Raw genomic sequence first — 15,153 nt, forward strand, 5'->3', positions numbered from 1 at the left:
TTCTTAGAACTGGGTAGATTTGCCTCTAAACTGGATGGCTCGGGTCAAACTTTTTGTACTTCCTTCCACCATCTTGTCCCATTTCTCCAAACAAAGCTAGCTTAACTGAGTCAGGTTTATAAAACGACTTGCTCACACACTTTTTCAGGTCTTTTTTGTTTTTTTCTATGGGAAGTAGAAAAACCCTAATATTTTACAGTGTCCCACTGGAAAACTAATTTGGCAGCATTATTGGGGTCGTTGTCCACAAAAAATGTACTTCCAGGATGATGTCTTGAGATGTTGCGTCAATATTCACTCAAGAGTTTCTCATTGTATCTATTTTGTGAAGTCTACTGCTCCTTCCTGCAGTAAAACGTGCTAATAACACGATGCTGCCACATGGGATCATGGTGTTCTCAGACTTACCATCTTCATTTATCATCATCTAAATTAAACAACGCTCATGATGACCAACTCCTAACCACCGGACATGTCTTGGCGTTTGTCCTTGTGTGCATTCGCATATCATACTGTAGCTTTTTAGTTTTCTTTTTGAATAATGTCTTCTGCTTCACTGATTGGCCTTTCAGTCCAGAACAGGACTCACTGTGATGCATTCTTACTGGCTTCAACCAGCAGCTGTACAAAGTCTCCTGCTTTTATTGTAGGAGTCAGTTAGCAAATGCCAGACAAAAACACACCTTGGATCTGAAAGGAAAGATTAGTAAATATTAAAATTATGTTTATACTTAAGTGTGCATCTGCTCACAGGATGAACCAGACTTTAGCCGCTCTACCGCTCTTGGTTGATTTGGTTGGTTGCTACATCACACGAGGAAGCGGCTGTGTTTAAGGTGTCGCCTTAAAATACATCCATTCAACTCAAATGCTGTTGATTTACCCATGGCAATTTTACACAGCCATGACATAAGTCTACCGGGCTTTTGAGATTTTCTTAAAAGAAAACTAATGTCACATAAACCTCTGCCTTTGAAGAAAGCAATAAAATATTCTCTAAAGAGATTTCTAAGATTATTTTTGGCTTTTAGCAAAGAGTACGTTTCATGCCAACCCTAGACAGGAAAGGTTTAGTCTGCTTTAATGTCACACAGTAAGAAATGCAGTGCATTTGTGATACACTGCATGGGAATACCTGCTTTCACCTGTAATACAGCAACTTTCATTGCAATGATTTTTAGAGTTTGGTCAAATATGTGAGGAACTGGGTTACCCTTGATCCGGGTGGTCCCGGAGAGCCTGGTTTACCATCCAGACCAGGACGCCCATCTAAGCCAGACGCTCCTCTGTCTCCCTGTCACAAGAAGAGAAACAGTCAGAAGCACTAAGCAGTGTTTTCTGTAGTGGTACATAAAGAAAGAAATAACAAGGCGTTCTGATTTGCTGCTGAGTCAAGACTCAGACAAAAAACTCAAGACTCAGATAAAAAGTGAATAACTGTTGGATTCAGTCTTGATTAAGCCAAACTTCGTCACACTTATCGATTGCAAACCTTCTCTCCGGGCGATCCTCTTTCTCCTGTGTCACCCTGCAGACATTCGTAGGGAAATTCATTTCATTATATTTGAAAATGAGACGAACATTTCTACCAGTTATGATGACTGAAGCATGGAACAAACTCACTTTTATCCCTGCCGGCCCCCTCGGTCCCTCCGGACCCTTCATGGACAGAAGAAGAAGAAGTCACGGACAATGATCAGTCATGCACAGCAAATCCACACAGAAAGGAGTGGATGTGCATGCGGGTGCATTTAGAGCAGAGTGGAAAATCAGCAGCCATTTAAAACACCAAACTCACTCGCAGGCCTGGAGCTCCAGGAGTCCCCGCTTCCCCTTTCTGACCTTTGCCGCCGTGCTCTCCGGGGTCACCGGCGTCACCCTGGGGTCACGATAATGTAAGACCTCTAGTGAGTGCTACTGCTGTTTTCAAAACAAAGTGACTTGTAATAGCTGAAGTCACAAATGTGAATGCGGTTAGTTGAGATTTTATATGACAGGCCAGCATACGCAGTGCATGATTATGAAGTGCAGGGAACACACAACGCTCGGTTTTCAAAATGTTTTATGAGTAAAAATCTCTAAAGTGTGGCAGGCAGTTACGCTCAGCTCCCAGAAGAATAATGCTCTCCTTGCCAAACCTGTTAGTTTTGATGGACTCGGTAGGTTTGCAGTTGTGCCGTACCGTTTTTGTGACTTTTGGTCGCAATGGATTTTATTTAGTGGTACCAAAGTAAAGGGAACTGACAGAAATGCAGACCACACTTGGGTTTTGTTTTTTTTTTTGTTTTTTTAAATGCATCTATTAGTATATTTCCTTCAATTTCACAATATTCCTCTACTTTATGTTGATCCATCACATAAAAAGACATTGACATTTCTTGCTGTGACTTTCATGTTGTGAGGTACGAGTACATTTGCAAAGCTCCGGGTCGAAACCTGCAATTTCAAAGTAAAATGTTCCTGCATTTTTTTATTTTTATTTTTATTTTTTTATGCACTGAAACCAGAACACACAGTACGAGCACAGACCTTCTCCCCTCGCTCTCCTCTCAGCTGACCCTGGATGTCAGCCTGTTGACAGACAAGCATGAGGTATCGCGTTAAGCTCGGCTTTTTCAACGCATCGGCATTTTTGTCCAAACAGAAAAAAAAGAAAAAAAAAACGCTAAGTGAGAAACTCACCACTTTCCCCGGTGGTCCTGCAGGCCCTTGAGGTCCCTTAAAGAGAAGAAAGCGTGTGAATCTGCTGAGTTCACATCTGAAGGTACACGAGTCGATTTCAATATGAAAGGAGACGGCATACCAGCTCTCCTTTCTCTCCTCTCGGGCCAGCGGGTCCAGGGCTGCCCTGTAATCGAATCCAGATCGATAAAGGCAATGAGCAGACGACCTTCCTGGCGGTATGCTCTCTTACGTGCTCTCCGGAATAGCACAAGAGCGCATCGAAAAGCTGTCTGTGCGATTAAACATAAAAGAGTCTCTCACATTTCTCCCCTGCTCTCCCGGATCTCCCAGGTCTCCTTTCTCTCCTGGCCGCCCCGCCTGACCCGGCAGTCCCTGAACGAGCATTCAGTAACGATGTCTGTTACCTGGACTCGATGTGAGGTGGCAGCTAATGTGGCAAATTAACCAGAAGAAAATCTCCTACCCGCAAACCTCTTTCTCCTGGTTTTCCTGGAAGTCCAGATTCTCCCTGCAGGAGAAAACGGATGAAATTATCATGATCACATTTGGCTCCTAATCATCAAGTCAGAATGATGATTAAAGTTCATGTTAAATGACACATTAAACGGAACCAGAGCCACTTACGGGTGTGCCTTCGTCACCTTTGTCACCTTTTTCTCCCTAGAATTTGGAAATAGTAAAATAAAATGATAAAGAAGTGGCAGGTAACATGCAATGGGAGTTTTACACCAAAAAAGAGGCTTTTTTTTTCTTTACCTCTAAACTGCCATCATTAGAAAGGGATGCATGTTAGAAACAAGAGGGAAGAGCTTAGCATCACAGCGAATATGCTGCGAAATGTATCTACTATGAAGGAATAAGACAAAGTGTCACAGAACTAATAGTAAAAGAATAACAGCAAAAATCAGTGAATCGAATAAAGTGGCGGACGCAGCGCTTAACAAAAACCACCCCAAAAAAGACAGAGTTAGCAAAGAAATATGAAATCAAAACCAACTGAGACTGAAACATTAAAATATGTGATATTTATAGCCAACTCTTTTTTTTTTTTTGGCTGTTTTTGATTAAATAAAATGAGTAGACAGTGAAAAAAAAAACAGTGGGTGAGTAAAATATGTCTGGTTGAGCTCACACAAACACTAAAACAGCTTTTTAGTTCTGAAAGATTAGCCTGCCTGGACCGCTGGACAGATTATTTTCATTATTAATTGTAAAAAAATTATTCCCAGCATGCTCAAGCTGATATAAACTCACATGTAATTTCAATCAACAGACAAGTGACTGAAGTCAAAGGTCATCTGAAAAACAACGGTTACACTAATATGTATGCAACAGTCATCGTATCTGAATGGCTGATCTGCGGCTCCATTAGAGCGGCTTGCAGTCTCATACAAGAGACTAGAATGACGGGAAATTAAGACAAATGCGTCTTCTAGGGCAAAAGCCTCAGGCATAAATCTACAACCTCACTTAAAAAAACAAAAACAAAAAAAAATGCTCCACAGCAGTAGCAGGGCGGATGCTCTCCACTCTGGATTTTTTGGACGTCAGGTCCTTTCAGTGGGAGATTGGGGATGTTTATATTCGCTCTTCAGCAGGTGAGCGACATCGTTTTGTCAGCAATAAATCTGATTTTCTGCAGCGCATCAAATTCACAGTTTAAAAGCAGCACTTTTAAACTGTGAATTTTAAAATATCTATATACTTATCAAGTCTGTTATTAAGAAACATTTTTGGAGAGACTTTATGGATTTGAACACATCTACAAACCTCATTACTGCATGGGAAACATTGCTATTTTTTACTCTTTTGTTTAATTATTACACAAACTCTTGAGGCCAGCAGCACCGTTTGTCCTCCATATCTGACTGTTTTTAAATGTTGTCTGAAGCTCTTCTTATTTTGCTTTTAAAGATTGAATTTTTCCTTCGATTCGGACCTGTTTTCCAGGCAGGCCGGGTTTTCCTGGGATTCCTGGGCGTCCGTTCTCTCCCCTCTCGCCTGCTTCTCCTGGGTCTCCCTAAATAACAGTGAAAAAGGTCAACTTAGCAATTAAGCTGCTGCAAATTTGAAGAAAAAGCCAATAAGGGCCACAGACCTTGGCTCCTGGTCGTCCATTAAGACCTGCAAGTCCCTGAGGAAAGACCACATGTTTAATCCACACCAAACTGGAGGAGTTTTAGTGGACACGGCTCAAAAGATTGTTTCACAAATAAGGCGTGCCCTTTGTGAGGACTAAATTATAATAAACCTACTCGCTCTCCTGGCTCTCCTTTAGGTCCAAGAACACCAGACCCTCCAGTACCTGGAGAACCCTGATGGAGCAACAGAGAGTCATGTTGATTTGATAAACGTGATTTCTCCAACATGTGATTCCTCGTGTGGACGCTCACTTTCTCTCCTCTTTGCCCCGGTTCACCTTTCTCCCCTCTCAGGCCTTCAGATCCAGGCAGACCTCTTTCACCCTTTGGAAAAAAATCAAGCAAAGAACCAAGAACATAAAATGTCTGTTTGAGCTGATAATAGTTTTTTTTTTGTTTTTTTTTTATTCAGACACGTTTTATCTCTAACCTGTTCTCCTTTCTTCCCTGGTAAACCTGCCGTCTGAATGATTAAAAAGAGAGCAGAGTGTCTCCATTTCACTGTCAGAGACCTTCAGTCAATACTTGCAGGTATCAGATCTAAACACTCACACTCCTGCCCGGCTCCCCTCGTGCTCCTTCATTCCCCTGGAAACAGACATCGTGTCTTGAAAGTCCATCCAATCAGATTATGAAAGATGCGACACGCAGATGTGACCTGCAGCTTCATGCATCGCTGATCCTAATAGACTCTCAGTCTCACCTTTTCTCCTGCTGGTCCACTTGGGCCTGGTAAACCCTTTGGTTAAATTAAAACAATAAGTTTAGACGCTCCATATACATAAGGAGCACCAAAAAGGAAAGCATGCAGACGAGGAATGAAATATTTAAGCAATGCTCACTCTCAGGCCTGGTGATCCTGGGATGCCTGCCTTCCCTGGGTCTCCCTAAGAAGACAGCATTATGTTGAAAACGTTGCAAACTTCCTTTAAATCAATAAAGGTCAACGGTCAACAACTTCAGCTCTACTCACTTTCTCTCCGGTCTCCCCAGCAGGCCCTCGCTCCCCCTATGAAGATGCAAAAGTTCAAAAATATCTGAGGTTACTGACAAAAATGAAAACGGAAATAGAAATAGAGAAGAGAAGGGGACAGAAATGAAATTAAATATCCCTCATTTAATTTCAGGTGTACAAAATCAGTAATGAATGTAAATGAAAGTAGAAAGACATAAAATTAGCAATAAAACAAAAAAAAAAATACAATAATAGACTGAACAATAAGGGGAAATTTATATAAAACATGTACACCTATGAGAAATAATTTAGTTCAACTGAATAAGATGATTTTAAGAAGTGTACAAACTTTGCTTAACGCTACTGCAAACTTAACACACAATTGACAAGAAAATAAAAAAACTGTGCAAAAAAAAACATGAGGGATGTAAACAACTGGTTGGGTTTGTTGGAAGCAGTGATGGTTATAAAATCTTATAGCTGCTGAGAGGAAGGATCTGCAATCATGCGACTTTGTGCACCTGAGACGCAGTGGTCTCTCAGAGATCCCCAGTTCTGCAGCCGCTTCATGCTTGAGGTGGGAGACATTGTCCAACTAGAGGACATCCTGGGACAGAGCTGGTCTCAGAGCTGGTCTTTCTGATGAGTTTCTCTAACTTTTTCCTCTCAGCTATAGACAAACTGCTGCTCCAACAAACTGTCTGCTGTCAACTTTCTGACCCAAACTGTCCCTCTAAGATAAAAGCAAATCCCTTGGGAGATTCAGAAACAATCAACGAAGCACCAAGGCTTTGCTGTCCAAGTCCTACTGGAACATCAGAGTCCACAGAGAAGCGAGAACATCATCAATTTGTTCTGCTTAAGCTGTCGCCAAGATGCAATCAACTGTCAATTTCAGGAGAAGCTGAAGATTTTAAGCATTCACAGTACCATACATGCCGGTGTGGACATGTCCGCAGGGACTAACATATGACTCACCCTGTCTCCTCGTGTCCCAGGCTCGCCCGGCTGTCCTCGGTCTCCCTGGTGGGACAGAGGTCGGTCGTTCCTCTTCCATCTTGTTACAGAAATATTTTGTTTTAATCGCATGCGTCTTACCTTGTTGCCGATCTCACCTGCAGGCCCGCGGGGACCCTGGAAATTATCGGAAATATGTATAAGCTAAAAATGTTGCGCCGCGGTGCTTTTCATCCAGGGCACAGGGTTGTTCAGGCGAAGCACATTCAAACTAATTCTAAAAGATTGCATGGTTGAACATCATGCATTATCTTCAGGTGTACAAAAAACCAAAACAAAACAAAAAAGACACTCATCTGGACAAAAACAAAATCACATGCCATAATTATTTTTTAGAACTGCTAAAAAAAATAATTATGGATACTTCATCAATTACCAGAGCAATTGATTAAGTATCCACTGCTGTATTTTAACAGCATTTTGTGAAATTTCTGCAAAGTCTGTTGCCATTTATCCTACAGGTGGAGCCACTGGTTAGTGAATCAGGATTGTATTGCACCGAATCCACGTGGAGAAAACATTGGTAATACACTTTGCACCGTACATCTAATTCAAAGTTAAGCTATGCTTCTTTGAGGCAGCCATTTAAATCTCACCGGCCAATCAGAAATCTTCTTCAATCAGACTCACCCTATCCCCGGTCTCTCCTTGCTTTCCTGGAGGTCCAGGTAGACCGGCACCGTCTTCGCCCTGACGACCACAGATGACCCGTTCTCATTAAAACAATCGCTCTGCTCTGTTCACAGTTAGATCACCAAATCAAGCCTGCAGATACCTTTTCTCCTCTGCTGCCCTGTGGCCCTGCCGGCCCCCTCGGGCCCGGGCCGCCAGGCGTTCCCGGGATGCCCTGAGGATGTCAAAGCAATTAGAAAATGCAAAGTACACGAGATGCGCACAGAGCTTCACCTGCAAAACTAACGAGTCAGCACATTACGAGTGACTGACGATGCTTACGGGGGAGCCCTTTTCACCCTTCACGGCCACACCGCTTCCCACTCCCGGAGGTCCCTGTCAGCAAAGAGAGATAAGAGCCGAGGATCTTTTACGCTCTTTGGCTCCTCGGGAAATGTCTGCACTCAGAGAACATGTTCAATATGGCATGACTCACCCTCTCTCCTTGGCTGCCCTTATCTCCCTGAGGGAGATAAAATGAAACAAAGTCAGAAATATTTGAGAAAAAAAAGCTTAGTAAGCAAAGACAAAAAAAAAAAGAAACTGTACAATTACTGTGTAACAGATAAGAGAGGATCATTTTTAAACCAGCAAAAATAGAGATATTATTTTGCTAAAATAAACTCTCCTGTTTCACTAACCAATTAAACATAAATGGGATATGTGGGGTATTACTTTTTTAGAAAAAATAAACTAGTGGGAAAAAAGGAATGATTTTTCAATGATAAATGCATTGAATTGTATTTACACAGTTTCCTGTCTTCCCATGTACGTTCGTTTAGTGAAACAAAAATATTACTTGGGTCTAAATTTAAAGAACGTAATAAAACCTTGTGAAAATCAGGATCAAATCCTGTCAAACTTTGTGATGTACACTGAGACCGAGCACAATGAATAGCAGAGTTCTGTTGTATCTGGAAACGTACTTTGCTTTATTCATCTGGTTTTTTTGTTGTTGTTTTTTTTTACCTAATAATCAACTGATAAACAGAAAACTGATAATCAAAGCTCCATGAGTGGATATGATAATTATTTGATGAATTCGTTAGAAAGTAGAACAAGCCATCATTTAAGCTTTCAGTTTTCAGTGAGAAGAAGAGGAATTAATCTTCATCGGTGTAGACAGAGAGTCTGCAAGCAAAGCCCAGCGTGAGATTACTAATGATCATTGCTGCAATAATTAAGCAGCAATTATTTTATCCTGCATCAGAGAGATCTAGCTGGTATAAATGGCATCTTCTACTTCTAATCTGGCAGCATTGTTCGACAGGAGCAACAAAAAAATCAACGTCTGTGGCAGCCTGGCTCCTGTTGTGATAAAATAATGCACGCTGCATTGTGAAAAGCATAATAAGGTGCTGCAGGAATCCTATGGACTGGAGTGTACTCAATGCATGGACTCAATCATATCCGTTACATAAAAGTGGCAACAGCCAATGATTCCGATCTACACGTAACTAAGAGTAAAATATATCCCAAGATCATATTATATTTATAATTCATTTTACTGGCAAGAAAAGAAAAAAAATGTTTTCAAATATGCATGCAAGGAATGAAACAGAACTCACTGAGCCGATCAAATCAAATACAGTAAAAAATTGCAGAAAGTATTCATCCACAGGAAAAGTCAAAGGTAAATTTGAGCCTCGGCTGTGATGCTTTCTCTGCATGTAACTCAATGCTACCACCATGTGAGTTATTCTGAACACAGCAGCTCTGCTTTACTAACAATAATCTAACTCAAAGAGGACTAAAGAACCAACGTGTGGCTCTCCGATTTGTTATTTTTCAGTCATGTTAATTACCAAGCAGGACCTTGAAAATGTATTAGTACCCTTTCAGCTTCATCTACATTTTGACATGTGGCAGTGACAGATTTCAGTCTATTCCATTGGGATTTTATGTGACAGGTCAAAGTAAAGAACTTAGTGGTTGTTGTGGCACAAAAGGAGAATGAAACATCATTTAGGGAATCTGAAAAGTGTGGCAGGCATTTGTATTCATTCCCCTTTTGCCCTGGTAAATCAATTATAATTAATCAATTTGCAGAGAAGCTGTGGAAGAGCCAAACCTTAATGGAAAGTCCCGGCGTTCCTGGGATTCCTGGGCGACCGTCCTGACCTGATCGGCCTGGAACTCCGGGGTCTCCCTTGGCTCCGTCGCCACCTTGCCGACCCGGATTACCCTTCACATGAGATCCAGAAAATTACTGAGTTCCCCTAACGAGATCTGTGACACCTTCAGGAGTCTTTCTCCACCCCTCCATAGGAATCAGACATGATGTTATCAATAAAAGATGAATGTTTTAAATGTGGAACTTTTCATTTACTACACAAAATACAGTAAAAAATGTGAATTTTGTGGGTTTTTTTCCATCTTTATCTCAATTTCGCAACTCTATAGGTTCTTACTGGTATTCCTGGGACGCCTGGCTCTCCCTTCCTCCCTGGAAGACCCCCACCAGGCACAGAGGAACCCGGCTCACCCTGAAACATCACCAAACCACAGAAAGTATAAAACACCTCACGCATCACTTTGGTCTCGGCTTTCGTTTGTACCGAAGGAACGTTTTTCTTTGTGAAATTTGAAATAAGGTTTGAGCTCACCCTTTCCCCTTTATCACCCTTTGACCCCGGCGTGCCCTGTCCTCCTGGTTCACCCTAAAACAGGACAACAATACAGGGCTGAGTTTTGACATACACCTGGTAGCTCGAGGGTCAGTGTGTTACTCACTGGGCTTCCTCTGACCCCGGGGAGACCTTGGGAGCCCTAAGGGTCGACAAAAAGTTGTTTTTATTGTTAAACTAAAACCAACAACAACAACAACAACAACAAAAATATCAATCAATGGGTTCCAGTAGCTCTACTCACCGGAACGCCTGCATTTCCAGGAGCTCCTGGTCTTCCTGGAAATCCTGGATTTCCATCCACTCCCGGAAAGCCCTAAAAGATGAAAATATATAAATGTTTCTTTGACAGTTTTCTTTTGATCATGTTGGCATGAACTCAGCTGCACTCACCCTCTCCCCCTTCTCCCCTTTTATCCGCTGAGAAGGGTCAATAGGGCTCGTTTGTCCTGGTGTTCCTGGACGTCCTTCAGGACCTCTCGGACCTTCCCTCCCAGGCAAACCATCACGGCCCTGCATCGTGACATTAGGGGACACACAGCATGTTAGCTTAAAATATAACACTGTACGTTATTCCACAACGGATTGTCAAAGTGGCTGATCTGTCTGACTCACAGGCTCGCCCTTGCGTCCATCTGCACCATCTCTGCCTCTTGCACCCTGTGGCACAAAGCAGAAAGAGGCACCTTAACATTTACTGATGATTATTTTTTTGCAGACACAAAAAGTCGCAAACGACACTCAAAAACTGGCTAAAACCTAATAAATGTCATTTCATTAATAGCACAACTTTCTAATTTCTGTTTGAAAGATGTTAAAAGGAGAAAGAAACTGTAAATTTTTACCGTCTCGCCACGATCTCCCTTCTCACCCTAAAAGGCATAAATGAATAAAATCCATAATAAGGAAAAAGGCATCAGTAAGTTTCATTTATCCTGGATGGCGTAAAACCGACTTACCCGAGGACACTGTACGGTACACTGCTCTTTACCTGGAGTGACCTGAACAAATCAAAGGAAACCTTTAGGTGGAATGAAATATTCATCAAATGATCCACTGACTTTCATTTAACTGAGATCAGGTTGAATCAGGACCAGATTTAAATCCAGACATCTCTCTCTACCCAATGTAGCTCTCAGGCTCATTGTTGGACACTGAAAGGTGCCAATATGCTCCTCTTGCTGCTCACTTTATGAGTTAAATCAAGCTAGAACAAGTTTGGCACTGATGGCACCGATTCAGCAAGGTATCAGAAACATTCCTCTAAAATTTGAGGAAAAGGATAAAAGATCCATGGTGGCCAATAAACTCGCTGCCATTTTTCAAGAAACTAGTTTGAAATGTTTTAAGCTTTATGACCTGGTGCGTTACATGCAGCCATAAGAAGATATGTATACCATGGTGATAAAGGGATGGACATGGTCAGCAACAATACTCAGGTGGGCTAAACAATGCTCAATTTGAAACTAAGTGACACTAAGTGAGTTTAGAAATATTTCTCATGCTGTTTCTCCACCTCCAGTGGTCCGGCGGGAGCTACTAGCTACTACTGTCTCCATCAAGATAAGTCCAGTCACACAGAGGAAATTTAACCCTCCTGTATTCAGGATTAAAAGTGGTGATCTGTTTCTCAAAATATTAGGAGAGGACTATAGAGGGTTCAGTTTTATTATTATTATTTTTTTTAAAACACGACAGTCAAGAGAATCACTTGCATTACCACAGACAAAGCCCCTATCCATCGATCTGTCTCCACCATTACTCGCTAACAAATTCCAAAGAGAATTTCAAGCTTTTTTTTTTTCCAAAACCAACGTGGCCTGCGAATCAACAGACTCACCTCTGGGATTCTGGCAATTCCACAAAGCAAGTCGGCCAGATCAGGGTGCAGAGTGTTGAGTCGTTCCGCGTTACCGGCGTACAGGATGTTCTGTGGGCTTCGGTCAGTCACAGCCCGCCGCAGCTCCTCCGTGTCGGCTTGGCCTATTCCCACAGCTAGCACGGTCACACCTTGCATGCAAACACATATGTGAAGATTCATGTCAAGTGAAGCATTTCTGCAACATAGATAAGAGAGGAGCAGATATTTTTCACACTGAGATTTTTTTTATTTATTTTTTTATTTTTTTTACATCTCAGGGAAATTTGTGAAAAATCAGCTTCCCTGTTTATTACACATTATGTAGCCTGAAAGATCACGCAGCGCCCACGTCACAGAAACATGATGACACAATTAGGAGAGTTATTTTAGGCAACCTAAAATAAAGAATCCACAAAGTAGCTCTAAAAGACCACGGACCTGGATTATTTGGAAGTCAAAAAGAAAATAAAAATGTATGTCACTGAAATCAGAAAAAAAAGATAAATAATTTCTACAGTGTCTCTCAGATCTAGTCTCTTTTTACCACAAACTTCAATGTTTTTTATTGGTAATTTATCTTCCAGAACAACCCAAGTGTCGCATGACTATTAAGTGGAAGAAAAATGATACGTGTGTTTGTTTTCAGACCACTTGAGATGTTTATTACTTTCGTTTTTATGGAACAGCTTAAGCCTAGATTTGTTTCACTGGAGTTTAAATGTGAGTATCTGATTAAATGTGGGTGAATACAAGTGCATGCCACACATTTCAGATTTGTATTTGTAAAAAGGATTGTTGGTATTTTTTTCCATCAATTTGCATTACTTTGTTACAAAATCCCCCAAAAAACACACACAGCAGTTTAAAATATCCAAAAGGTTAAGGGGCATGGATACTTTAGAAAGACTGATTCTCTGAAAGACTTTTTTTATAATGAAGTTTGTTATATTCTGGAACAATCCTCCAGAAAACTGAAAAACAGCCGAAACACTGAGTGCCTTTCAATCTAGACTCAAAAACCGTGAGTGGAATTGGTTTTGAAACATAATCAATGAAACGTTATTCAACAATCTGATGTCTAACAACGGCGAAATGTAACGCTTCAATTGTTGACCGTTTCTATGATTTTGTATTTGTGTGCTTTTACGATGTAAAGCACTTTGAAATGCCTTGTTGCTGAAAGGTGCTATGCAAATAAATTTGATTTGATTTGATATTTATAACTCTGACTTTTTATTTTTAAAGTTTTGCATAACGTTTGTTTTAATTCTTATGGATTATGAAGGACACAACTGAAAAAATGGATTTGATTCAGGAAAGGGATTAAATTATCCAAATGCTAAGCAGTGATTTCATCTAACCAGAGTGATGTCGGCGTCACACATCACATGTTCACGGTTTCAGTCGCTCACACCTGCATCTCTCAGACCGCTGGCTGCGAGGGTCAGGTTGTCCACAGACTTTCTGTCAGCAATGATCACGACCACCCCGGGCACCCTGGGTCTCCGTCCAGCTGAGGGGGTCAGCAGGTACTGTCGAGTGAACGTCACCGCCTCACCTGAAGAGTAACACAGTTAATGTCGCCACTGCACACCGCCACACAATATCAGCTGCTTAAAACAGATGATTCTTAAAAAAAAAAACAGACCAATGTTATTCCCTGGGCTTTCATCAAAGGGTGTAGACTGGATCTCTTGGAGCAGCGTGTCGAATCTTGAATGACGATTGAGCAGGAACCAGATTTTGGGTCTAAAGCTGTACACGACCACCCCAACCTACAAAAAACCAGATTATTGTCAAATTAAAAGAAAACAAAAAAAAATCTATCAGCATTTTAACCTACTTTTCTTCTCTTTTGAGAGTGAAATGTACCTGCGAGTCTTGGGGCCCAATAGCTGCGAGCGACCCTGCTGCACTGGTGACAATGTCCCGCAGAGGTCTCACCAGGTCAGACCGATCGGTGGACGCAGGCACAAGAAACACCAAGTCAAGGCGTCCACCCAGACACACTGCAGAGGAAACGGTTCGCAACAATGGCCAAATGTCTCCTGCTTTTGAGGCTTTTTAACGTGATGACGGTGCATTACCGGTGCGTTCATCTACAAAAGTCTCAGGTGAAACTCCGCCTGCGAAGGTGGGCTGGATGGTGAATCTGTACCGGCGGCCCAAACGCAGCCCGGTCACCAGGTACGAGCTGGACGACGGAGGCAGCGTGACGGAGAGGCCCCGGCCGACATCTGATGAATATTTATATTTAAAATGATGAAACGGTTATTGAGAGTTTGGCTGTACAATGTAAATCGTGACTTCCTTTTCTTCACCTGTCTCCTCTTTCCAGCGAAGAATATATCCTGTGGCGCCCTTAAGGAGAGCCCAGCTCAGCCGCACAGAATCCGCGTTAGCCTCGGTCGCTCGTATAGTTGTGGTTGGTAGTGTGGGGGGTGGGGTGACATAACCAGCTGTGCAAATGGAGAACACACAAGATCACAACCCAACGCCGACATGTTTCACCGTACGACGTATCCGACAGTAAAATGCAGGGCTCACGTGTGGTGATTCTGACGGAAACGGGCGACCCTTCCCTGTTTTCAACTAAAGCGATGACCTGAACCTCGTACTGAACTCCAGGATCGAGCTGGTCCAGATCCATGGAACTCACATCCCGGCCCACCAGCTGGCTCCGCTCTTCCCCACCTACAGCAGCAGAAAGTCGTGTGAAAAGAAGACCTTCTTTGCATGACAGTCAGATTTTTATTCACATTTCCATGAATTGGAATTGGTTTCATTAAGAAGGGTGTACTAGAAATCACACCGACATGGATGCAATGAGCTGTGGGAATCTAAAGTTGAAGACAAAAGTATTGAAACAGTTTGGTTGAAGTGTTTAAGTTAAACACGGATAGGTCGTCGGTCTGAGCTGAGATCGAACAAGGATCTTATTGCAGAAAGAGGCAGAAAGATCTCTGACTTCTGCAGCAGATCAGCGAGGCAGACGGGAACATAGCAGCACAACAGAAAACACACGGATAAACACAAACTAGCTCACCGTCGACTCTCCTCCAAATGATGCGATAAGCTGTTGCTCCCTGCACACCAACCCAGGAGACCCGCACCGCTTCCCCTCGGGCTTCCTGGACTTTAAGCGACGTCACAGTTCCCACAACCGACTGGTCGGATTCTGTCAGGACAGAAACA

General features: G+C 42.2%; 1 protein-coding gene across 2 annotated transcripts in view; it reads right to left on the reverse strand.

Moving 5' to 3' along the window:
• Positions 1 to 15,153, reverse strand: part of col7a1 (collagen, type VII, alpha 1) — a 69,640-nt gene that overhangs the window by 35,454 nt on the left and 19,033 nt on the right. For both annotated transcript variants that reach the window (XM_016675130.1, XM_016675131.1), the window contains exons 20-61: positions 15,005 to 15,136; positions 14,506 to 14,652; positions 14,280 to 14,417; positions 14,046 to 14,195; positions 13,831 to 13,967; positions 13,607 to 13,733; positions 13,373 to 13,516; positions 11,938 to 12,107; positions 11,057 to 11,098; positions 10,943 to 10,969; positions 10,713 to 10,757; positions 10,491 to 10,610; positions 10,342 to 10,413; positions 10,204 to 10,239; positions 10,077 to 10,130; positions 9,882 to 9,956; positions 9,542 to 9,655; positions 7,907 to 7,933; positions 7,753 to 7,806; positions 7,574 to 7,645; positions 7,429 to 7,488; positions 6,880 to 6,915; positions 6,760 to 6,804; positions 5,800 to 5,835; positions 5,669 to 5,713; positions 5,530 to 5,565; positions 5,379 to 5,414; positions 5,257 to 5,289; positions 5,079 to 5,150; positions 4,941 to 5,000; positions 4,784 to 4,819; positions 4,625 to 4,705; positions 3,310 to 3,345; positions 3,149 to 3,193; positions 2,986 to 3,057; positions 2,804 to 2,848; positions 2,683 to 2,718; positions 2,530 to 2,571; positions 1,799 to 1,879; positions 1,624 to 1,659; positions 1,493 to 1,528; positions 1,214 to 1,294 (exon numbers count right to left, since the gene is read on the reverse strand). In XM_016675130.1, the coding sequence (XP_016530616.1) occupies positions 1,214 to 1,294; positions 1,493 to 1,528; positions 1,624 to 1,659; positions 1,799 to 1,879; positions 2,530 to 2,571; positions 2,683 to 2,718; positions 2,804 to 2,848; positions 2,986 to 3,057; positions 3,149 to 3,193; positions 3,310 to 3,345; positions 4,625 to 4,705; positions 4,784 to 4,819; positions 4,941 to 5,000; positions 5,079 to 5,150; positions 5,257 to 5,289; positions 5,379 to 5,414; positions 5,530 to 5,565; positions 5,669 to 5,713; positions 5,800 to 5,835; positions 6,760 to 6,804; positions 6,880 to 6,915; positions 7,429 to 7,488; positions 7,574 to 7,645; positions 7,753 to 7,806; positions 7,907 to 7,933; positions 9,542 to 9,655; positions 9,882 to 9,956; positions 10,077 to 10,130; positions 10,204 to 10,239; positions 10,342 to 10,413; positions 10,491 to 10,610; positions 10,713 to 10,757; positions 10,943 to 10,969; positions 11,057 to 11,098; positions 11,938 to 12,107; positions 13,373 to 13,516; positions 13,607 to 13,733; positions 13,831 to 13,967; positions 14,046 to 14,195; positions 14,280 to 14,417; positions 14,506 to 14,652; positions 15,005 to 15,136 (2,969 nt within the window). The remainder of the gene's footprint in view (positions 1 to 1,213; positions 1,295 to 1,492; positions 1,529 to 1,623; positions 1,660 to 1,798; positions 1,880 to 2,529; positions 2,572 to 2,682; positions 2,719 to 2,803; positions 2,849 to 2,985; positions 3,058 to 3,148; positions 3,194 to 3,309; positions 3,346 to 4,624; positions 4,706 to 4,783; positions 4,820 to 4,940; positions 5,001 to 5,078; positions 5,151 to 5,256; positions 5,290 to 5,378; positions 5,415 to 5,529; positions 5,566 to 5,668; positions 5,714 to 5,799; positions 5,836 to 6,759; positions 6,805 to 6,879; positions 6,916 to 7,428; positions 7,489 to 7,573; positions 7,646 to 7,752; positions 7,807 to 7,906; positions 7,934 to 9,541; positions 9,656 to 9,881; positions 9,957 to 10,076; positions 10,131 to 10,203; positions 10,240 to 10,341; positions 10,414 to 10,490; positions 10,611 to 10,712; positions 10,758 to 10,942; positions 10,970 to 11,056; positions 11,099 to 11,937; positions 12,108 to 13,372; positions 13,517 to 13,606; positions 13,734 to 13,830; positions 13,968 to 14,045; positions 14,196 to 14,279; positions 14,418 to 14,505; positions 14,653 to 15,004; positions 15,137 to 15,153) is intronic.

The sequence above is a fragment of the Poecilia formosa genome, unplaced genomic scaffold (assembly GCF_000485575.1).
Source record: "Poecilia formosa unplaced genomic scaffold, Poecilia_formosa-5.1.2 Scaffold106, whole genome shotgun sequence".
Lineage (NCBI taxonomy): Eukaryota > Metazoa > Chordata > Actinopteri > Cyprinodontiformes > Poeciliidae > Poecilia > Poecilia formosa.